The sequence below is a fragment of the Neomonachus schauinslandi genome, chromosome 8 (genome assembly GCF_002201575.2).
Source record: "Neomonachus schauinslandi chromosome 8, ASM220157v2, whole genome shotgun sequence".
Lineage (NCBI taxonomy): Eukaryota > Metazoa > Chordata > Mammalia > Carnivora > Phocidae > Neomonachus > Neomonachus schauinslandi.
Window position 1 is genome coordinate 28,316,024 of NC_058410.1, and position 24,331 is coordinate 28,340,354.

At 37.1% G+C, this 24,331-nt stretch overlaps 1 protein-coding gene across 3 annotated transcripts in view; it reads left to right on the forward strand.

Moving 5' to 3' along the window:
* The first annotated feature begins 9,736 nt into the window (after positions 1 to 9,736).
* BCLAF1 (BCL2 associated transcription factor 1) overlaps positions 9,737 to 24,331 on the forward strand; it is a 30,026-nt gene continuing 15,431 nt past the window's right edge. Inside the window, exons 1-6 of one of the 3 annotated variants that reach the window (XM_021693682.1) lie at positions 9,737 to 9,890; positions 16,261 to 16,364; positions 18,451 to 18,564; positions 19,296 to 20,201; positions 21,419 to 22,084; positions 22,237 to 22,406. In XM_021693682.1, the coding sequence (XP_021549357.1) occupies positions 18,461 to 18,564; positions 19,296 to 20,201; positions 21,419 to 22,084; positions 22,237 to 22,406 (1,846 nt within the window). In that variant the 5' untranslated portion in view covers positions 9,737 to 9,890; positions 16,261 to 16,364; positions 18,451 to 18,460. Of the gene's footprint in view, positions 9,891 to 16,260; positions 16,365 to 18,450; positions 18,565 to 19,289; positions 20,202 to 21,418; positions 22,085 to 22,236; positions 22,407 to 24,331 lie in introns of all 3 variants that reach the window. The other 2 variants (XM_044917669.1, XM_021693684.2) reach the window with 2 other exon arrangements.

A 24,331-nucleotide genomic window follows, 5' to 3' on the forward strand; every position in this document is an offset into this window, starting at 1 on the left:
TCTTTTTTTTTTAAAGATTTTATTTATTTATTTGAGAGAGAGAATGAGATAGAGAGAGCATGAGAGGGGGGAGGGTCAGAGGGAGAGGCAGACTCCCTGCTGAGCAGGGAGCCCGATGCGGGACTCGATCCCGGGACTCCAGGATCATGACCTGAGCCGAAGGCAGTCGCTTAACCAACTGAGCCACCCAGGTGCCCTTAATTGCTTTTCTTAATATTTGGGCATTTGCTCTGGCACTATTAAAATATATTCTCCCCTTAGATGAAACAATGGCTAGCAAATGTTGTTCACCAAGGGCTACATTTCCCAGCCACCACTGTATCAAGAATGTTTTAAAAATACATACAACAAGGGCACCTGGGTGGCTCAGTTGGTTAAGCGACTGCCTTCGGCTCAGGTCATGATCCTGGAGTCCCAGGATCGAGTCCCGCATCGGGCTCCCTGCTCGGCAGGGAGTCTGCTTCTCCCTCTGACCCTCCTCCCTCTCATTCTCTCTCTCGCAAATAAATAAATAAAATCTTTAAAAAAAAAATACATACAACAAAATACTAGAATTATAAAGGAAATAAATTACATTGAATCCAATTATCATAATACTCATAAAATTAGTGATATGATAATATACAGATATATTAGTGATCTATTGCTATGGAACAAATTACCCCAAAACTTAACTCCTAAAACATACATTATCTCCTGGTTTCAGTGGGTCAGGAGCAGCTTAGCTGGGTGGTTCTGGCTCAGAGTCTTTCAGAAGGCTACATTGAAGGTGACAACCAGGGATGCAATCATTGGAAGCTTGATAACAAAAAATTCTGTGATTTCTCTTTGCTACAAAGTCACAAGTACTGCTAATACTTCTGTGGTTTTTGCCTACATTCATAACCAAAGGAAATGATAAATTCTGGGTCAGAGTTAAAAGGGATGTAATTTTCCCCATACAAGTCTACTGACAGCTCTGAATTCTAATGGATCCTTTGGAGCTTATGGACCCTTGAATTCAATCCATGGGCCCTATGAAATGAAGGAGCCACAACACAGCTTAGGACCCCGAGTCACTGCTCTGGGAAATATCTACTAACCTGTCATAATGTTGAGAGAGAGAAAGCTTCTACCGCACCTGAGCCCCCATGCATTTTAGAGTCATTTGTTACTACAGCCTAGTCTACACTCCCTAGTACATTTGTCAGTTAATTAGGATATTGTTACTTTCTTCATTTTTGTCCTTCAACATATACTTTTGAGTAAAAATTTCAACTTACCTTTGTGTTAAATTCCATATATGTTTCTGCTATTATAGAGCATCCATCTTATTCCACTAACAACTAACTTAATATGTATTAAAGACATATGGAGACTAAATTATATTTTTCAGTGACTTTTACTTTATTTTTTCCCTTCAGTTTTCAGTTTTATACACCAGATGGTTGCCAGCTGGAACCCTATGAATAAATTGCAAGTGACCAATAATGATAAATATTTGTGTTGCTACTGTTCCTGAATGATTTTTAAGCACAGTAATGGACTTGTTTTCAAACAATGAGCATCTCACTGTGGGGGCAACAGATCATCTCATATGCCATTGCCAGAAATATCTCCCTGAAATCTCCCTAAAATATCTCCCTAGACATTCTGTGTCTAGGCAAAGCTGCTGGATGGGTTTGTGTTGGCAGAAAGTAACCTAGCTACAGTACAATATTAAACTTTTTTTTTGTTGTTATGGACATAAAAACAAATAATGGCACAAACACTAGAAAAACAAAGTCAGGTCCATGATTTTATAATCTTTTCTAAAATTGAATTTAAAAATAAGCCAGTGGTGTTAACTTTTAACCGAACTAGCCGGATTCCACTATGACAAAATGAATTTTGAAAATAATTGTCTTGCAAAAGATCAAGCCATTTTTAGGCCTATCTACCATGGTTGGTTGGAATTCAGCATATCAGTTCCTTTTAAAAGATTTATTTTTTTATTTTTAGAGAGGGGGGAGAGGCAGAGGGAGAGGGAGAGGGAGAACCTTGAGCAGATTCCCCACTGAGCAGAAAGCCCAGTGTGGGGGTGGGGGTGGGGCCTCCATGCAGGGCTCAATCTCACCACCCTGAGATCATGACCTGAGCTGAAATCAAGAGTCAATCCTTTAACTGACTGAGCCACCCAGGCTCCCCTATAAGTTCCTTTTAAATGGAAGCAATTTAACATAACATTGTTTTCTCACTGAACTACAGTATTTCTCTTCACTGCTCAAGAGAAGATTCATGAAGCAAAACAGAAGACTGTAGGACAACCAGGAAAAAAGAAAAAAAAGAAACAAACTCAAAAATTCTTTCTGGAAGAAAATATCCCCCTCGTAGTAATTTAGAATTAGGTTTATCAAAGAACATAATTTAGTATAGGATATTTTATTCTTTGTTAGAGTTTTGACACCTGATTTATAAGAACCACACACAAAAAACATCTTTTCTTTTTCTTAACTCCTCAGGATCTTACACAATTCAAATAAAATTAAGTAATCTAAATTTTAAAGTTTTTTGTTTATAAAAGTAAAGCTTATTGTAGAAATTTTATTAAATGCAGAAAAGCGAAGGGAAAAATTGTTTAAAAATAACCTATAATGTGGCCATCCAAGTAGAAATACTGTATCATTTTGAGGTTTATTCTTCTTGTCTATTTCTATACAAATACACATAATTTTTTAATGAGTTTTTTTAGGATTTTTTTTAGCAATTCTGACTAGGATTAACAGATAAAAGAGACAATCTTGTCTTCTTAATTTTTTCCAAAGAAGCTTTGTTTTTATTGTATTTTCTTTCTTTGTAATTTTCACAGGGATGAAGCCTATATTATTTCCGCTCTGAAGTTTAGTGATAGTTTTCCTGAAAAGCTAGGAGCTAAGCAGCCATAAATCCTTTGCTCTTTTAGAGCCAGACTCCTATCGTTGTTCCAGGTTATTAGTCAGGATGTTGATGTTGTAGACAGGGCTAAACAAACATGATGAAAGCCCCTATCTAAAAACTCACAAATACTGACCTTGCTTTCAGAAGACAGGCCATTTTCAAACAAAATGATAAATGATCAAGTGATATTTAACAACAAAGGAAAAATCCAGGCCTTTTGGGCTCAATCCATCTTTCTCCTAAACTACTCAAATATAGGGACAATTGACAAGGTAGTTTTCAGAAAGGTTAGAGCTTCTTAATAATTTGGAAGACATCAATTTGGACTGCTTCCAAGTGTAATTGCTCACAAAATATTCCCCCAAAGTGTTTTTGACCTAATCTCAAACACATCCACAAGGATGGAGTTTACAACCTCCCACTTCAATGTTGCAAATTCTCCCCCAAAAAGTAGTAGAAAGGACAAAGGCTTTGATTTAAACATTGAGTTAAACTTAACTTTCAGTTAAAACCCTGGGTCTTCAATTTGTTAGCTGTTGGGTAGATTTTTTAATCCTGAAAAATATCAGTTTCCTCATAAATACAATGAGTGCTAATACATTTGTTTGAGAATTGTTTGTGAATATTGAACAAAATTACTACCACAGTATGTGGAGCATAATAGATATTTAATAGAAACCATTTCCATTTACTTCCATTTCTGCCAACCTGTCCCCAATCCTTAATGCCAAGAATAATTCTATTTGCTATTCAAATCGACCCCTTTTCACTTTTCTAGAGAAGCGAAGAAAGCTAGCTACCTAGCCAGATTTCTTCAAATATTTTTAAGTAACTTCCCCAATTGTTACTCTTTGGCTTAAGAGTTTCTCCCTCTCTTTCTCTCTCCCTGTCTGTCCCTCCCTCCCTCTTTTTAATCATTTCAATAGGGTCAGTTTTCTTAATTTTGTAGCTTAAAAAAAATTTTTTTTTACTTCTTAGCCATTTCCAGTGTATAGAATGAGTTGATTTCTGGTTGCTACTCTATTTTAAGATAGATTTATTTACTTATGGCTTTGTTCCCACAGTTCATGCAGTTTTTCCTTGGCTTCTTTCACGTGTTTTCTTCTTTCGATAGCATTTAATAAAGAACTACGAATTCATTAGAAGGTTCTTTATATTTTAACTTACATGGAAAACTTGTTCTAACTCAAAGAAATATATAATATAATTGAAGTAAACTCATGACAAATTTGTTATGAGTATGTTTAATTGCTATAGTTATATAGACATTAAAATTTAACTTTATGATATAATCAAATACCATATTACATTACTTTTATGATGCATATTTTAACAACTCTGAAACTGAGATGTATATAATAATTGATGAACACTATAAATGTGCAGAATTTTTTTCTTTCTTACTGGTACTAAAATAATAGTGCATCTTACAACTGGCTTTTTAGATTTGATGAAAATGCTATAACAATTTTTTTATAGAACAAAGCACTTGAGGTAAGGGTAAATAAGATATGCTGAATATGACACTTATAATATTAGAAATAAGATAAGGTAGTTAAGGGACGGCCTCATCCACAAAAAAAAAAGAAAAAAAAAATTTCACGCTGCATCGAAATCAGTTACAAAGTGATTATAGATGTATATTCTCGTTATAAAATTTTTCACTAGTTCACTATAAAAGAAAATTCGAATGCAGTTTTCTTTATAAATGGTTAAAGGATGGAGAATAACACTGTTGGGTCTCTAATAATGCTTGTAGAATATTCAAGGTAAATGGATTCAAGGTAAAATTAGTATGACCCTGTATAAAATCATATACCTTATGCTGGAAGGCACAAGCCATTTGCAAAGATGGCTAGAATTTTGCTCAGCGCCTGGGTTTATCTCAAGACTCCCAGTAACCTTAAAGCCTAGACTAAGATTTATTTCCCTCCCATATATTTGTTCTTTAAATCCTTTCAGTTTCATGAAGCCAAGAGTCAGGCATTTCTATAAACTGAGCATGACCAAATGTTTGGAGGTGCACAGAAAGTTCAGTTCTGACACCGATCACTTATTTCCTATTTTGATGAAAAATGTAACTAACAGACTGAAATATGGCATCATAGTTCATCCAACTGACTTTATCTACTTTTCAAAATCTGATCATTTTTTTTGACATTAACACAATTGTTTATCTCTGGAAAGCTGACAGGCATCCTTTCCATGCAGGTAATTCCTATGTTTATAACTGAGCCAGCCTCTCAGAGAGATTATTTAATTCTGCTTTATCTCCCACACTTCTCATGCTATTGTATATACCCTTAGTGCTTTACTTTTCTAACCCTTTAAACATTCAACTTTCAGTTAACGTGCACTAAATCCACCCTGGAGCTGTCTAGGCTTGAATGAGGATATCATACCAAATGGTCCTCTTGGACCAGTGAGTTGACCATTTCCGCCCATTTTGTTACCTGTCCCCTAATGTCTTTTCTTTTCCTAGAGCACTCATAAATATACCGACTTGAAGCTCTCACACAGATTTCATTGCACATTTATCCTTGTGCAGCACACCATTCGTGGCCCAGATCGTGGAACTACTTAGCCTTCCTTAATTTAAGTAGTTTTGTGGCATACGCATTGAGTGGCTCAGGTAAGATCTAGACTGCTAATCCCCAACACTGTCATTGCTGAGAAAGCACTGTAGGCAGGGAGAAGTGGTAATATTATTACTTATCTTGTGCCTTAATCAAATACATGAAAAAGGAAATCTGAAATGAAAGAAAACATTAATACTTAATATATACCAAGTAAAATTATATCATGCATCATTCATCTAATAAGACCACTTAATCATTGTTTGGAGACTCTGAAATTTCTAAATTTGTTTATTTATGGGTAATAGAGAACTATTCAGATAAACAAATAGACATACATATGTACATACGTTAGAATATATATTCTATTACCTACAATAGGACACGTGGGAACTATCAATCAAGTTGCATAAAATAGAAACAACACTTGAGGTAAGGGTGATCTAATATTATCTCTATTTTATTTTATTTTTTAAAAAAATTCTTTATTTAAATTCCATTTAGTTAACATGTACTGTATTATTAGTTTCAGGGATGGAATTTAGGGGTTCATCAGTTGTATTTAACACCCAGTGCTCATTACATCACATGCCCTCCTTAATGCCCATCACCCAATTATCCCTTTCCTCCATCCACCTCCCCTCCAGCAACCCTGTTTGTTCAGTGTCTCTTATGGTTTGCCTCCCTCTCTATTTTCATCTTATTTTAATTTTTCCTTCCCTTCCCCTATTTTAACTGTTCATGTGGGGAAATACTGCCGTGGAAACAAGGTGGTTTTTGAAGCCAGATGGATCTTTGATAAAATCTGGATTCCTCACTTAACAGCCATGTGACTTTTGGCAAGATACTCTGCCTCTCCAAGCTACAATTTCCTCACTGTTAAAATTAGGACTATATGCTGAATGTTACACAGTTTTGTTCTAATGCAACATATATGTTCATAAAAATCACTGTGCTGGGCAAAATCACACAATAAAAACCAGAGGCTTTATGGAAAAATAGGATGGGAGTATGATACTCAAAAACTTAATCAGTTACACATGAAAAAAAAGGGAACCTAACAAAAATTATAGGAGGGACGGCTAAGAAATACATAAACACTATAATTAATATAGTATTTTATCTTAAAAATACCTAAAGTTTACTTGTGGAAGTGGATGTCAGGAGGCTTGTGAGTTGTTAGTTATTGTGAAGTGGTAGAAGGAGAGTTTCTAAAATCAAATGGACAGTTATAACATGAGAAGTAAATGGGTGTGAACTGAAGTAGCTGGTCTATGTTTGAGGTGCTTGTATGTGTCAGTATTCCTACCTGGCTCAGTTCAGGCAGGTGTAGTTACTGCATTCTCTTAGTGTTTCCTGCAGGCAAAATTGCAGATAAGCATATTTTGTCCTTGTCTTTTTTGACCTCACACACTTGAAACACTTGTCTCTCTTGGTGTGTTAGTCAGCCTCCAAGATGGTCCTCAATGATCTCCACCTCCTGGTATTCACATCCTTGTGTAGTCTCCTTCCACACTGTACCAGGCGTTGGTCCGTATGAAATACAGCAGAGTGATGGTGTGTCACTTCTGAGATTAGGTTATAAGAGACTGCAGCTTCTGTCTTGGGCTCGCCCTTTCTTGGATCATTTACTCTGGGTGGGGGGGGCGGTGAGGAGCCAGCTCCTATATAAGGGGACACAACGGCATCCTATGGAGAAGTCCAGGAGGTGAAGAACTGAGGTCTCCTGCCAACAACCTTGAATGATCCACAGACTTCAGATGACTGCAGTCTCAGCTGGCAGATTGACTGCTACCTCATGAGAGACCTTAAACTAGAACCATCCAGATGACCCCTCCCAGATTCCTGACCCAAAGACACTGTGAAAAAATAAATGTTGTTTTAAGCTACTAGATGTTGGGGTCATTTGTTATGCAGCAATAAATAACCAGTACACTTGATTTCACTTATTTCCTATTTCACCAGCTGTTCTTTTTTTTTTTAAAGATTCAAGAGAGAGAGAGACAGAGAGAGAGAGAACACGAGTGGGAGATGCCCCAAGCTAAATGCAGAGCCTGATTCCATGACCCTGAGATCACACAACCTGAGCTGAAACCAAGAGTCGGTCACTCAACTGACTGCACCACCCAGGTGCCCCATCACTGGCTGTTTTTTCTGTCTCCTTTACTGGTTCCTCCTCCTCTTTTAACAAATCTCTGAATGTTGGGATTCTTTAGGGTTCAGTCTCTATATCTTTTGAACCTATCTCTATAGGTTCACTCTCTATATCTTTTATCCTGTGATTTTAAGTATCATCTTTATACTTTATCTCCAAGCCAGAACACGCCTTTGAATTGCAAACCCACATGTTCAACTTCATACCTTGCCTCTCTACTTTGATGTTTCACACACATCTCAAACCTAACATATTAAAAATGGAGTGCTTGGGTGGCTCGGTCGGTTAAGCATCTGACTTCTTAGTTTCACCCAGATCATCTCAGGGTTGTGAGATCCAGCCCTGCATCGGGCTCTGCGTGGAGTCTGCTTGAGATTCTCTCCCTTTCCTTCTCCCTCTGCCCCTCAACGCTGCTCTCATGCGCTCTCGCTCTCTAGAATAAATACATAAAATCTTTTTTAAAAAAGTGGAATTCATGATTTCCTTCCCATTCCCCAACCTGTTCATTCCTCCCTTTCCTGTCATTCTCTCCAATCAAGGCCACAATCTAGATAGCAACACTATTTCCTCCCTTTCTTTAAACTAATCCATTCCATCAGGAAGACCTGTCAATCTCATTTCTAAAATATATTTACAATTTTTCCTTTTCTCACCATGATCATCATTACCTCACTTAAACTACTAAAACAACATCCTAACTGATCTCCCTGCCCAGTGTCAACCATTTCTCACATAGCAACTTAAAGATCTTTTTCAAATAGATCATGTCAGACCTCTGATTAAAACCTTTCAACAACTTTCCACCCCCCATACATGCAGAATAGTAGAGTTCTATTGAGCTATTAATGGTTAGGTTTTTTTCTTTTAATATAGTTCACCCATTCAACAAATACTTATTGAGCACCTACTAAATGCTTGGGACTTATCAGTGCACCACATAGGCCAAAGATGATTTTTTCCACATTCGGATGGTGGTGATGGTGGTTGGGCTAGGGGCAAGCTGTACAGTGAGAGAAAAATAAGAATTTATCCCATGAAAATGAAGTTATTTTTTTCTAGTTGAGCTGGTAAATCGGATTGTCAGGAAAGAATGCCCGAAGCACAGTGTTAAATTCACAACTAGGGCCCAACACTGGATTTAACTGACACAAGACTGGTTGCTAATTATAACTTTGAAATCCTTTAAGGTAGTTTAAGTCCCTAAACATCAAAGTAATAACGGTTTTAGGGCCTAAGGAAGAAAGTGCAGCCCAGACAAATATTAATAGAAAATGAGCTATGGCTTTTATTTGAAATTCTGTCCAAATCAAACGTGGCTTGCCTATTTATAATCTGACTTATATTTCTGGCAGACCAAGTTATATTGGGCTGTTTCTCGGCCGGCACAAATGATCGTTACGCTTCGTGCTCTGCATTCTTTTTATGCCTATGCCAACATTCCGAGGTGCCTAAGTGGTAATGCTTTAGCAGCGTCGGGAGGAAAGAAGCAGCAGCCTCTGATGCAAACCAGGACAGCCTAACATGCTCAGAGCTCTGCGGTGCTAACTCCGTTGGGGGTAGCGGGGTTGGTCTGACCCCGCTCTGGAAGGGGGCTTAGCTCGTGGCCCTTTTTCTACTATCGAAGTGCGTTTGGCACATTTTATATCAAAGCAAAGCGACACTTCCAAGTTTCAGTTAAGGCGTCCAAGAAGAAACTCGGCGCTTGCTGGCAAAGGAGACTCAGTGAGCGAACAGCCCTCTAGCCTCCCTGTCTTTTCCTCGGCGTGAGATTGGCTTTTTGCTTTTGGTCTGAGTCGGCACCACAGAAAGAACAGACCAAACAAGCAAAAAATGGGGCCGACAGAGAGGCCCAGAGTGTACCTTCAAAGCTAGTTAGAGACTCGCGCGAATTCTACCCTGTGGCCAGGAGACCTCACGGCCTAACAAAACACCCCGCCCACCGTCTACCGTCACCGCCGCGAGGCGGCAGCTCCAGGCCGGAGGGCGGAGCCGCCAGATCATCGCGCGAGACCAGCCACGAGACTTCCCAGAAAGCCTCAGGAAACATCTTAATAGCTAGGGAGCCGGTTTAGGGCGGAAGGGTGGGCGGGGCTAGTCCAGATATTTAGCGGCACTGGCGGCCACGCCCCAAATCGGAAGTGACGGAGACGAGCTAGCGCGTCGAAGATACCTCTATGGTTTTCCTCCCGTTCTTGAGTCGGGAAATGGCCGCTGTGTAGTTACAACGGAGATAAGTCCCGGGCACGGTGCTTTCGGCGTTTCAGGTAGGCCTCATGCTGCATTCAAATCACTCGGCAGTAAATGCCGAGGACGAGTGAATATTGTTGAATCTTTTGTGGGTAGTGACGGGTTGGCGGCTGCAGGAGGACCCAGGAGACGTTTCGCCGTTATTTATGCGTTTCTCCATCAGATCCCCTCAGGTTTTTGGGGCACTATAGGTCGAAAAGGTGGGGGGTGGGGCGAGCAACGAGAACGGTGCGCGCGCGCGCGCGGTTACGAACCTGGCTCGAAACCCAGAGACCGCGCGGCCTTCCCGTGCGCGTGCGCATATCTTCCTCTTCAACCCTTCCCCCATTTCCTCGGCCTGGTCCCTTGCGCGCGCCCGACTGAAAGCTCGCCCGGCGCACGCGCGCTTCCTCCTTTCTCAGCCTACGGCTCCTGAGGCCGCTGGAGGTGCCGCTTGTGTTCGCTTCTCATTGGCTGGGAGCGCCACCTTTCTTCCAGGCTTTGGGGCTTTGATAAAACAACTGTGACCTGCAGCAAAGTGCTTTGGGTAGGTTGACCCGTTTTCGCGTCGTCTTTAAATTCCCTTTTCCCGGCTTCACGCTACTCGTCGGTTTACGCCCCGTTTTTTTGTTATTCCCTTAAGAACGTGGTCTGCTGTCCCTCGTCACTGACGCGGGTATCCGCCTCCGGCCCTCGGTGTCGCGGGACAGTTTTCTCCGAGGTTAATCTCGGATCCCCCTGGCAACCCACTTTGTTTTGAAGCGAAGGTGTGCACTCGATTCTAAGAGTTGGTGCCTAGTTACCGTTTCCTAGTTTGGGGAGCAGGCCTTAGCTGATGAGTGGCCCTGTTGTTTCTCCCCCGCCCCCTCACCCCTTGCCCAAAAGGCAGTCTTCCAGTAGTACAAGCGAAACCACGTCTTTTTGGCAAGTGATTCAGGTCTTTATATCGAGTCAGAAATGTTGCAACCATGATAGGTAGACAGTTGGGGTAATTGGGTGGGAGTGGTGAGTTAAGGTTAAGGACTTTGCCCCCACTTTAAGTCCATAGGTTGGCTTTCTTCACATTTAAGATTCATCTTATTAGAATCAAGCAGCGGTGCTGGCAACTACTTTTCTATGTCTTTTTTTTTTTTTTTAAGAGTTTTAGGTTGAAAAAATTAAGACTAAAGTTGAAGGCAAATGTGACCAAAACTGATATAGTTACTTCAGACACATCTTTTTGCAGGAGCGCCTTTTATCTTCGGTATTAAAAAGGAAACCAGAATTCCTTAATCCTCATGTAAATTCTCATTCCCATTGAGACTCTATTTGGAATGGTTGGGCTACTGTTTAGACAGTAGAGAATCTTTACATAGGAAAAACCGCTACAAGCTTATTTGCATTTTTATGTGATTCTAGCCAATTCAGGATAAGTAATTCTATGAGAAGGATTGTATGTCTAAAATAACTCTTGGTGAACAACTCAAAGTTTATGTACTGATGGCTCATAGCCATCTTGTTTTAAGGATACCATGTTTTCACTGTAACATTGGGGTAAACATTGGAATCCCCCTTCATTCAGATAGTTGGTAGCATAGGAGATTTTTCTTTTAAGAACATTAGTATTTTAGGACTCAAAGACCTCTAAAAACCCCTTGATAGACTCAGGTCTAGATGAATTTATTGAATTCAGCTACCTGAATTAACTGTGTGATGAGAAGACTTGTAGAAATAGAGCAAGTCTTTTCAGTTCTACATAGAACTTTGGATTGGGAGTTTCCAGAAACTACATTCAGAATCCTTAGTTGAACACTAGCTGAATTCTATGTAATTTACAGTGATTTATTAATCAACAAAGACATAGATAAGGGAATCAAGAAGCCCAATATATCTCTGGGTAGTAAGTATAAATGTTTACATTATAATTTTAGGTTATAAATTTGTTCCTTTTTCAAATCCAGATTCTTTGTGGTCATTAGTGTTACCTCAAAATCTTAAGCATTAATGTTTTATTTGACTACAGGACTGAAAAAAATAATGTACAAAATTAAGGTGGTAGTAATCTAGTCTACATTTGTGTAATATTTTGTGGAGTCTTCAAACTTGATCCAGTATTTCTCCACTTAGGTAGAGAGCAAAAAGGTAGGAAACTTATTTATAAAAGCCTATTAACCAGGGAGTGGCACAGCCTGGTTTAGAATGCAGGCATTCTTCTCAGTCCCATGCTGGTTTTGTTTTGTTTTAAAGCAGGATGACAAGAAGCTGGACAAAGAACTAAAAACTTGTGACTAAACCTACCATTTTTGAAAAGCTTTTAATTATGGAAATTTTCAAACAAGAAAGTAGAGAAAATAGCACCCATGCTCTCATCATCTAGGTTTAGTAATTGCCAGCGTGTACCAATTTTAATATTATTTACCTTTTTTTTGGAGTTTTTCATTCATTTTTAAGGATTTTATTTATTTGAGAGTGAGAGAGAGAGAGAGCCTGAGCAGGGGTAGAGGCAGAGGGAGAGGGAGAAGCAGACTCCCTGCTGAGTGCAAAGCCTGACACAGGGCTCAATTCCCAGGACCCTGGGATCATGACCTGAGCAGAAGGCAGATGCTCCACTGACTGAGCCACACAGGCCCCTCTTTTTGGAGTGTTAATAAAGCAAAATTTCAGTCATTTTATTATGCATTTATAATGCTGATTAATGTTGTATCAAAAATACTAAGCATTCTTACAAGAATCACTTGAAGCAAAATTAGATAACCTGCAGGAAAAACTGTCACAAACCAGTTACCAATAATGATAGCTGATGTTTGAGTGTATACTGTGTGCAAAATGTTATGCTGTTTACATTCATTAGTTCAAGTAACCTTAAACCTGTAAGTACCATTATTGTTAACCCTATTTTATACTTGTGGAAATTGAAGCTGAAAGAGATTAAGGTAACTTGAGCATCTAGTTAATGGTCAGGTCAGGATTTTGAACCTAGTCTATTGTAATAATAGTCTTAGGATATTATTTTTAGGATTATTAAAGATGTGAATAGCAATAATTTGTTTATAGAAATCTGGCAGCCAAACTTCCTGAATCTGCTAAAACAAAAACTTGGCTCTTATTTAAAGAATCCATTTTGAGGGGCTTTAGCTTGAGTATTTTGTTGAACTCTGTTGTCTGCTCTTTTCATCACTTGTGTTCTAGCTGATCTTAATGTAATATCGCATAAAAGATAGACTTTCTTAAGGTATTTAGGAACTTTATAAATAAATCCTGATTTATTCTCATAAGTTTCTCACTTGTTGGTGAATCACTTGGATAAAAATATATAAAGCAATTTATTCCCTCTCTCTTTTTACAGTCTGTTAGTAAGTAATCTTGGTTGTAATAAAGGGAAGATTGATTTGGCATTTTGAATTCTATATATAGGTTATGGCCACATCAAGCACCTGTCAGGGTATTGGAGAGAGTGCAGGAATTGGAATCAGGAGATCTGGGTCAAATTCTGGCTTAACCATTTACACTCTGTGACCATGGGCAACCTAAAAGGGTAAAGAAATCTGTTTACTCTCCCAAACTTAAACATCTCCCAGATGCTTGAGCCCAAAACCGGGAATTTAGGAACACCATTGAATTTCCCCTCTCCCAGTTCTCTTTCCTCCACACCAACAACCTGTGAACGAATACTGTTGACTGCACTTCCAAACCAGATTCTGACTTTGCCTTTTTTTTCCAACTTCGTTGCTGCTACCTTTTCCAGGTCACCTTTGTATTGAATTTCAACCTTCTAATTTATCTCCTTGTTCTCCTCTCCATATTGTTCATGCTGTTCACAGCAGCCATTTTAAAATGTAAATCTGATGGTGTGACTTCCTGATTGCGGAGCCTTCCCATTGCAGTTAGAATAAAATCTACTCTTTACTCTGGCCTGCTTTCTAGATGCAATTTGATCTGGTCCATTCCTGCCTCTTTCACCTTATCTCACACCCTCTCCATGATCAGAGTGCCTCAACTTTCTTAGTGGTCTTTCTGTCCTGAATTTGCCAAGTTTGTGTCTTCTGCCTGGAATGCTCTTCTTTTTCTGTAACTTTGAAATGTACCTTGTCTTTAGCTTTAATGTTTTCTTCTTAAAGAGGGCTCAAGGACCCACCTTTGTAGTCCTCCTCTCCACCTCTTAATACATCATCTTGTGGGTTTTTCTGCCTCTCTTTCCCTCCCTTTAAAATAAGCTCCAAGAGAGTAGGAAACTTAATGTCTCACTTGAATACAGTATTTTCAGTGCTAGAATAATAGTGCCTGGCATATAATAGACACTTCGTAAATTCAGATGAATTCTGACAACTTAGAATTCTATTTGAGAGATGGGTTAACATGTAGTTTATCAGATTATGAGGATTAAATGAGATGATTTTATTTAAAGTCACCTAGCACAGTTCTTAGCACATGGTTGGTATTCAGATGTTTTTGGCTATGATTTGTTGATTTTTATTCCTCTTTAGTTGGGTTTTGGAGAGCATGCACCTCTTCCATAGTCCTGTTTCCCATAAAACCTAGCATAGTGCTTTTTACATAGACTTTCATTTAAAAAATATTTGCTGAGCTGATTATAGCCTTTGTACTAACTATATTAAATATTGTTATTAAATGTTAAATATATTTTGCATTAAATATTACTAAATACTATTAAATATGTGTCATACTTCACATGATTTTGGGGTTCTTTTTATGAATACTTAACCATATTTATAGATTGTGAACAAGAATTTGTATCTACTAGTGTAACAGCCTACAGCCCTCCTCCCTTTGTTATTTCTAGTGTATAATTTTTTGGAATTTCAGAAGTCATGATTTGGAGTAAAGAGGGATTTGGCAGTTGGTTTTTCTTTGGATATGTGGAAATTAAAATTAACCTTTTAGAATTGTTTACGGGAAGTGTTAGCTAAAATGAGCCTTGCATCACTTCCAGCAGTGAATCAGTATTACTGGACTTCTGGGTCCAGAATAAAGTTTTCATAACGCATCAGTTTAGAAGATTGGTTTCTTTCTGCCCCCTTGGGGGGATTTGATATTTTTAAAACTAAACATGCCTGCACTTTAGAAATCCTTTTGTTTCTGTATCTATGGTCTTTTTTTTTTAATTTTTTTTTTTATTTTAGTATGTTTCCCTTAATTATTAGTTCCTATTCTTCCTAGTTTGAACCTCACATCTCTTAATCTCCCCAACTGTAGGGTCATGGGTATATAGGGACAATGTTCTTAATTCACCAGTTTAATCTTAACATTTCTTTTCCTTTGTATTTTCAATTTTATTGCATTTTTTTTATTGGATCTTTGGTAAGAGTCACAGATTCTCATACTTATGTGTATTTTTTTTTAAATTTAAAATTGGTCTGTGAATTCCTTGAGGTTAGGCATGAATACAATTAATCTTCTCTTCTTTAGTTTCTGCTCCCCTAGGGGTTTTTGACTGTCCTTCGCACGTAATTGGTGATCAATCACTGAATGTTACTTACAAGGCTAACCTCTTCAGTGTTGATAACTGCTTAATATTTTGCACAAAATTTAAATTTATTTTCATAGTAATGGTAAATTAGTTTAGGAAGATATCTAATCCATTAGATATTTGTTTCATTTATTGCCTGTTCTTTTATTGGAATGTCTGTACATGTATCAGAATGCTTTTAGGCACTGAGCTTAGAGTTACTGTGATAGCTGTTAATAAGAATTTTAAAAACCAGTTTCAGATGAAACTAAACTGTAGAAAGGAAGTGGCCAAGAGAGAATAAAGAATAAGTAGCAAAGCATTAAAAATAAAAACTCATACTTTAGGTAATTTATAAGTACAGCATTATGAGTACTAACTACTGATAGATGACATGTTTTGGTATTCCAAGAATACCATATTTGGCATTATATTAGCCACTTTGAAATTTTCTGATAGGATAGCAGCATAGCTTCTGTTTTCTAAAGCCCAGATTACTAAAATGAGAATTCAAGTATTTAAATTAAAAAGTAAAATGCTGTCGGGGCGCCTGGGTGGCTCAGTCGTTAAGCGTCTGCCTTCAGATCAGGTCATGATCCCAGGCTCCTGGGATTGAGCCCAGCATCGGGCTCCCTGCTCAGTGGGGGGCCTGCTTCTCCCTCTCCCACTCTCTCTGCTTGTGTTCCCTCTCTCGCTGTGTCTCTCTCTCTCAAATAAATAAAATCTTTAAAAAAAAGTAAAATGCTGTCAGTTTCATGGTACACTTCTACATTTTGATTAAAACAAAAAAAATTCTTTAAGCTTTTATGGTTAAAAGTTTATTTCCTAGATGAGTTTCCCTTTCCCTGAAATCATAAGTGCTTTTATTAAGAGTTTATTTCAGTGCCAGTATAATTCATTGTTGTGAACAGTGGGCGTTTAATTTACCATAAAGCAAACTTGTATTTTTTTTTCTTTGCTAGGAATTTGAATTTAGAGTTTAATTTCTCAGAACATTTTCTCCAGGAAGAACTTTACAGTATCTTAAAGACTTCACTTGACTGTTTAATCCTGCATAAAACCCAAGGTAAATAGCATTCATTTTTCTAGTTTCAGTTTTGGTTTATTTGAGAAAATGCAACTACTTAATTTATGAATCTGAGTGATTATAAGTGACGTGGTCTGAAGCTTTTTTGGTTTGGTTTTGTTTTTTGGGTTTTTTGTTTTGTTTCATTTTGGTGGCTTATATGAAGTAAGCCAGATTTTAAAAGTTGTAGGAAAAAGATTCTCTTTATCTCTCTTGCTTCTCTGTTGTGTGTCTCCTTCCACTTTTATAAACACATCAACTTAGACTCAGGCCAATAACTCCTTTTCCCGTGTGCATATAAGAGGAATTCCGAGGAATTCCGTGTGCATATAAGAGAATTCCGTAACAACTTTTTAACACCCTTGCATTGGTGTTAAGGTAATTAAAGTTGATTGTATTAAATGTATCGACTCATTCATTCTTAACTACAACTCGGAGGAAGATAATTATCTTTATGTATTTCTTATTTATGAGAAGATAGAGCTAATATTTGTCTTTAGGATAGTTATGTTTTATTTTGAAATATCTGAAACCTTGAATTTGTCATTTAATGGTTTTTGATGAAGTATGTGCAGACATGTTGCTGCTTCTGTAATGCAACTCAATCTTAGTACTTTTAAATACTGTTTTCATAATACTGAGCAATGCCTAGGTAGATCAAATAAATGCCTTCAAAAATATTCAGTTGTGGGAGGAATTGTTCATATGGCAATTGCAGACTATTAGAAGTTTAGTGAGTCCATTTTTATGGAAACAATTATTTTGGTAATAAGTTAGTGGAAATTTAGAAATAGTTATAGCAGAAATAAACTTGGGAGGCATATATATATATGTGTATATATATATAGTTTGTATAATTTTGGGAAGAGTAGATCTTCTAAATTATTTAGTCCTGTTATTTCTGTACCCAGTGAAGTTTGATTATTGCACTAGATATCAAGTAGTGTTTAGAAAAGTTTGAATATTGGTGCCCAACTTTTTCTTTTTCTTGTACTTCCAATATCTTTCTTCAAGCAGTCTTTCCAGTTTTTTATCCTTTTTCATCAACTTACCAGAAAGCTACAGGGTGAACTAGCATTGTCACATAAGCCCATTTTTTTTTTTAAGATTTTTTTATTATTTATTCGAGACACAGAGATAGAGAGAGAGAGAGAGAACATGAACATGAGCAGGGGGAGAAGCAGAGGGAGGGGGAGAAGCAGAGGGAGGGGGAGAAGCAGAGGGAGGGGGAGAAGCAGGCTCCCTGCTAAGCAGGGAGCCTGATGAGGGCTCCATCCCAGGACCCTGGGATCATGACCTGAGCCAAAGGCAGACGCTTAACCATCTGAGCCACCCAGGCGCCCCGCATAAGCCCATTTTTATGTGAAATCATGCAGTATTATACATAAGGAGTGGTTAATTTAGTCCCATTTTATTTTTTTTATTTTTTTAAGATTTTATTTATTTATTTGACAGACACAGAGAGGGAACACAGGCAAGGGGGGAGTGGGAGAGGGAGAAGCAGGCTTCCCACGGAGCAGGGAGCCCGACGCGGGGCTCGATCCCAGGACTGAGATCATGACCTGAGCCGAAGGCAGATGCCTAACAACTGAGCCACCCAGGTGCCCCAATGTAGTCCCATTTTAAGGCCATAAAGCATTTAGGATGACAGTCTGCTAGGTTTATTTATTTTTTTTAGTATTATGCCAATTGTGTTTTCTTTGTTTCAGGTTCCTTATCTGATATTACTCTGATATTTATCTTTTTTACAGGACAGGTAGGCATTTGTATTGGGCATGGAATAACATCTAACATGCTGCTGTACTCTTGTATTGCTCTTTCTGGCTTATGCAGCTGCTGCCTTTTTGAATTGAGGCACATAGGTGGTGCAGTCCATAGAAATCTTCTACCTACTGTATACAGTAACTGTCATGCAGGTGAAGATAAGTAGGGAGAATTGTCTTAGTATTCATATGAAAATGGTGATGAGTAATATCCGTTAAGAAACTATGTCTTGTAAAATTTAGTTGGTCTTTGAAAATAAATAAGAATGGGAAACTTCTTTAATTGAATTGTGATTTTTGACTTTTTTGCTCTCGTTGACTAGGAGAAAAGAAATGGGTCGCTCCAATTCTAGATCACATTCTTCAAGATCAAAGTCTAGATCACAGTCTAGTTCTCGATCAAGATCAAGATCGCATTCTAGAAAGAAGAGATACAGGTGAATTACTGTGTTTCAATTCTTTTAATAATGATAATCAGCTAATATTCATGGAGTGCTTACTACGTTTAGACACAATGCTAAACTCATTTATTCTCAACCCTGTAAAGTGAATCTCTTCTACTTTCATTTTAGAATTGGAGAGATTGAGAATTGTTCAGGTTGCAAGCTAGTAAATGGCAGTGCTTAGGTTTGATTTCAGTTAGCGTGACTTCAGATCTCAGATTCTTACACTGTGCATGTATGGTGAATTTCTTTGAATTTATAACATTAAAAGATAAATTGGATAATGTGAGAATTATTTGACAGTAAGCCATCTTTTGTATTATTTTATAGTTTCTCATTGTTTCTGATTCTGATGTCTCAGTATTATGTATGAATTTAGCCAGTAGTATTTCATTGATGAATATTCTTCTATGCCATTAAATATTCTTTTACTTTAAGTGCCTGTATAGCTTTACTATAATTTGTTAGTATGTCCTGTTGGTGGATATTTTCCTGTTTTCTGTGCCTTTGTTCCTAAGGCGTTTATCCTCTCAATATTTATCTTAGAAGTGAGACTTTCTTCATTAAAAACAGTAAACTTTTGTATAAATGAGAGGTTTTGTTTTTCATATGTACATTTTTGGTTTTGACTATTGACATGTTACGTTCAACCATAAGTGTTTAGAGTGGTAGAATGGAATAGTTTATTTTTCTTGCATTGATATTTATTTCATTTTTAGTTCTAGGTCTCGTTCCAGGACATATTCAAGATCTCGTAGTAGAGATCGTATTTATTCTAGAGATTATCGCCGAGATTACAGAAATAATAGAGGAATGAGACGACCTTATGGGTACAGAGGAAGGGGCAGAGGGTATTATCAAGGAGGAGGAGGTAGATATCATCGAGGTGGATATAGACCTGTCTGGAATAGAAGACACTCTAGGAGTCCTAGACGAGGTCGTTCACGTTCCAGGAGTCCAAAAAGAAGATCCGTTTCTTCTCAAAGATCCCGAAGCAGATCTCGCCGGTCATACAGATCTTCTAGGTCTCCAAGATCATCCTCTTCTCGTTCCTCATCCCCATATAGCAAATCTCCTGTCTCTAAAAGACGAGGGTCTCAGGAAAAACAAACCAAAAAAGCTGAAGGGGAGCCCCAAGAAGAGAGTCCTTTGAAAAGTAAATCACAGGAGGAGCCGAAAGATACATTTGAACATGACCCATCTGAATCTATTGATGAGTTTAACAAATCATCAGCCACATCTGGTGATATTTGGCCTGGCCTCTCAGCTTATGATAATAGTCCTAGATCACCTCATAGTCCTTCACCGATTGCTACACCACCTAGTCAGAGTTCATCTTGCTCTGATGCCCCCATGCTCAGTACAGTCCACTCTGCAAAAAACACCCCCTCTCAGCATTCACATTCCATTCAGCATAGTCCTGAAAGGTCTGGGTCTGGTTCTGTTGGAAATGGATCTAGTCGGTACAGTCCTTCTCAGAATAGTCCAATTCATCATATCCCTTCACGAAGAAGCCCTGCAAAGACAATCACACCACAGAATGCTCCAAGAGATGAGGCTAGGGGACGTTCTTCATTTTATCCTGATGGTGGAGATCAGGAAACTGCAAAGACAGGAAAATTCTTAAAAAGGTAAGCATTAAAGTATTTAGATGATAATACATTTGTTCTTTGAATTCTGTTTGGATTTATAAGACTTAAAATTGTATCGTGATGTGTAGTTAGCTGTTTTCACTCACAACGTTATAATTCAAGTTGTTTATACTACATCTGGTTAACTTTGGAAATTGTTTTAATAGAAGCTAATTTATATTTCTCTTTTTAATTTTGTTTTCAGTCAGTCCAGAATTAAGAATGTAAACAAGAAATTGAGTAGCATAAAGCGTAACTGATGGTTAATATGTAAGATCTTAGATGAATTTTGTGTTAGAGCATTGAAAGCTTACTTTGTTTTCTTCATTATAATGTAACTTATATAAATAATGTAGTTATAGTACATGTTTTTACTTGTGTGGTATTAATACATGCAGCTGCCAATTCTTAGTAAAACTATCCGACCATAGAAAAGATAATGGTATTTCTTATTCTAGTAATGTTTGAAACATACTTTGTTTAAATTCTGATTTCAAGCATTGCTAAAGAGTTGCTAAAAAACTCAGTGAAAATTGGTTGCTAATGTAGTTTGATTGACTTGAGTGAGAAAATAGAACAGGCAGGCTATTTATGGGATAGTGCTGTACAAACTAGAATTAAATTTCTTGTTGAATTGATACAGTTTGTACTTAGTATTGCCAGGAATCATTTTCTGCAGCAAAGTATATATGAAATAGTTTTGTGATTCAATTAGAATATTAAATATTAACTAATTTAAGTTCACTTTTGTGAACTCATTTCTTTTGGTAGGTAAGTGTTACAGTCTGAAATTTTGAGTATAATTATAAGTAGAATTCTGATAGATAAGTATACTGTTTATTAGTGGTTTTTAGCCTTAAAAATTAAACTGTTGCATGTTATAGAAGTTCTGGATAATCGGATTTGTTAGTGCAGAATTGTGGTCTATGACTAGAACAGGTTTTTGGGAAAGGCTTTACTTTTTAAACTTCAGGAGATCTAATATGTAAATTTATTTAAAAACTCAGTACATAAGTGCTATATAGATGCTTTTAATGTTCTTTTAAAGTGGAATCTGAAGAAAGCACTTTTCAGTAAGGTTTTTTTTCTCTTTATTACTGGTCCTGTGATATTGGGCAGATCTCGCCGGTCATATAGATCTTCATACATATAAGTATGCAAGTGATCCACAGTGAATGCAATCCAGAGTTACCATCCTCTTCTCTGCTTATTCACAGGTTCACAGATGAAGAGTCTAGAGTATTCCTGCTTGATAGGGGTAATACCAGGGATAAAGAGGCTCCAAAGGAGAAAGGATCAGAGAAAGGGAGGGCAGAGGGAGAATGGGAAGACCAGGAAGCGCTAGATTACTTTAGTGATAAAGAGTCTGGAAAACAAAAATTTAATGATTCAGAAGGGGATGACACAGAGGAGACAGAGGATTATAGACAGTTCAGGAAGTCAGTCCTTGCAGATCAGGGTAAAAATTTTGCTACTACATCTCACCGGAATACTGAGGAGGAAGGACCCAAGTACAAGTCCAAAGTTTCATTGAAAGGCAATAGAGAAAGTGATGGATTTAGAGAAGAAAAAAATTATAAACTTAAAGAGACTGGCTACGTAGTGGAAAGGCCTAGCACTGCAAAAGATAAGCACAAGGAAGACGACAAAAGTTCTGAGAGAATAACAGTAAAGAAAGAAACTCAGTCACCTGAGCAGGTAAAGTCTGAAAAGCTCAAAGACCTCTTTGATTACAGTCCCCCTCTACACAAGAATCTGGATGCACGAGAAAAGTCTACCTTCAGAGAGGAGAGCCCACTTAGGATCAAAATGATAGCCAGTGATTCTCATCGTCCTGAAGTCAAACTCAAAATGGCACCTGTTCCTCTTGATGATTCTAACAGGTAATTCCACATTGATGCCCAGGAAATAATCTGTGGTGATTTAGTTAATATTCTAATTAATTATCTTATTTTCTGAACATACTCCCATTTCGTATTCAAACCAATGGTATATTTTGTTTGTTGTGTGTGTGTTTGTTACCGATATGCTCCAGACCTGCTTCCTTGACTAAAGACAGGCTACTTGCTAGTACACTTGTCCATTCTGTCAAGAAGGAACAAGAATTCCGATCCATCTTTGACCACATTAAGTTGCCACAGGCCAGCAAAAGCACTTCAGAGTCTTTTATTCAACACATTGTGTCCTTGGTTCATCATGTTAAAGGTATGTTTACTATTGTGAATAAAATATTTCTTGCAAATTAAAATGAACAGTTAGGCTTTAATTAATGTACTCTAGGGCTATCAAGTTTACATAGATACCATTAGAAATTGGAAGAATAGTTTTGTGAAAGAGTGATCAGTCTTGCTAGGATTAAGACCCATGTGGAGATATTTGATAAAAAGTGATTGAAATACCAAATAGAAGTTGAAACACACTCTGAAAAGCTATATCATGATAAAACTGATAAAGATTTATTTAACAGGAAGTCTTCTTGAAATGTGTCATTGTACTTGAAGGGCAGAATGCTTACAGATGATTTTTCTTTGCATGCATAGGATTTATAATGCACTCTTGCATAGATTTATAACAAAGTGAGGTCATATTGTTATTGAATATTATTAAGAATTTCTTTTCAATTTTTAAAGAAACCTGAAACCAGCAGAAAAGCAGTATTGATTTTCTGTCTATATTTTTGTTACTTAATTGGTTTTAATACTTAGCTTTTTTAAATGATAAGCTGGAAAAGAATGTATTGGAATTTTTTAAGGAAAAAAAGTTTAAGAAATTTAGAAATGTGTTAGACGAGTAGTGAATTTATGAATAGTTACTAGTTAGGATGATAGTTATATTTCTTTAAGTCCTGAAGATGATAAGGGTGTTCACTTCAGTTAAAGTAATGATGCTCAATTTTCACCAGTATGTAATTCAAAGTTACTAATAATTTTCAAAGGTTTTAGGGTGTGACTTTTTGGGCAATTAGGTTGTTTTGTTTTTGTTATTTTCTTTCTGTGTTTAAAAGGCAACTTACTGTGAAATAGGTTCTTACCCAGGAAGCTACATGGTTGTTGGTCTTAAAAGCCATTTTTTTAAACAAGTTTTGTCTTTTTATATGAGAATAATTCGTTGTAATAGCTGAAACTTGTTCCTAGCAAATTCTTTATGCAGTTGATGTGTCAAGATAGTGAATAGTGAATGAATTTCTTTTTGACTGTAATTATTTAAACATGGTAACAAGGGTTTTGTTATTTGGCCATAACTAGGTTTGTGAGCCAGTTTATGACCATATTGTGGTACATAAAATATGAAACATTAACATTTTTTCTTTTTTTTACCTTTTTTTGACCTGTCTCCACATTTTACAATTTATTGCTGAATTTTGAGATCAGGTTTTGATAAAATTTTTTCTTTTTCTTTTTCATTTTTTTTTTTTGTTTTTTGTTTTTTGTTTTTTGTTTTTTTTTTTAAAGATCTGTAGTTATGTTTCATTATTGGTATTGTACAACCGATCTGAACAGCTCTTTCTTACTTTAGAGCTGAAAATGCCCAGTGATGTTTTCTTTTTCATTGTAACTAGGTCCTGGAATATGTTTTGAAATGGCAAAATCCATGTTTCAAAGTAAAATAGCTGTTGAAAGATACAGGCAAAGTTGAATCTTCTGTCTTCCTGGCAAAAATGGCATAAAAACTGAGTTGCTAGCTCAAATTCCTGGGTTTCATGGAATTATGATTGAGGCACTACCCTTGTAGTGGCCGTTTCAAGTTTTAATGATTGGTTATGAGACATGTGCTGGATATTGGGCGGTAAGTTGACACAGATGTATGTTGACCTGTTAAGCAGATAGCTTGCTTCATAATGTAACATTTCATGACTTTATACGTCTTTCTATTTTACATTTACAGCGTATCTTGAATGGTTTAAAAAGTAGTATTGATATTACTAATTTTAAATTTGAAAGAAGGACAAGAGAACAATAGCAAATATGTCGGGTTTGCCAAGATGCCAGATTTTTGGAGTAATTAGTGTTAATTGATTTGAAGAATATTTTTTGAATTGAAATGGTACTATTCATTTTTTTCTTAAATCCATTTTTGTCAACGTAGTACTTGATGAAATAATTTTACTAGTGTACTAAAACCAACTGTGT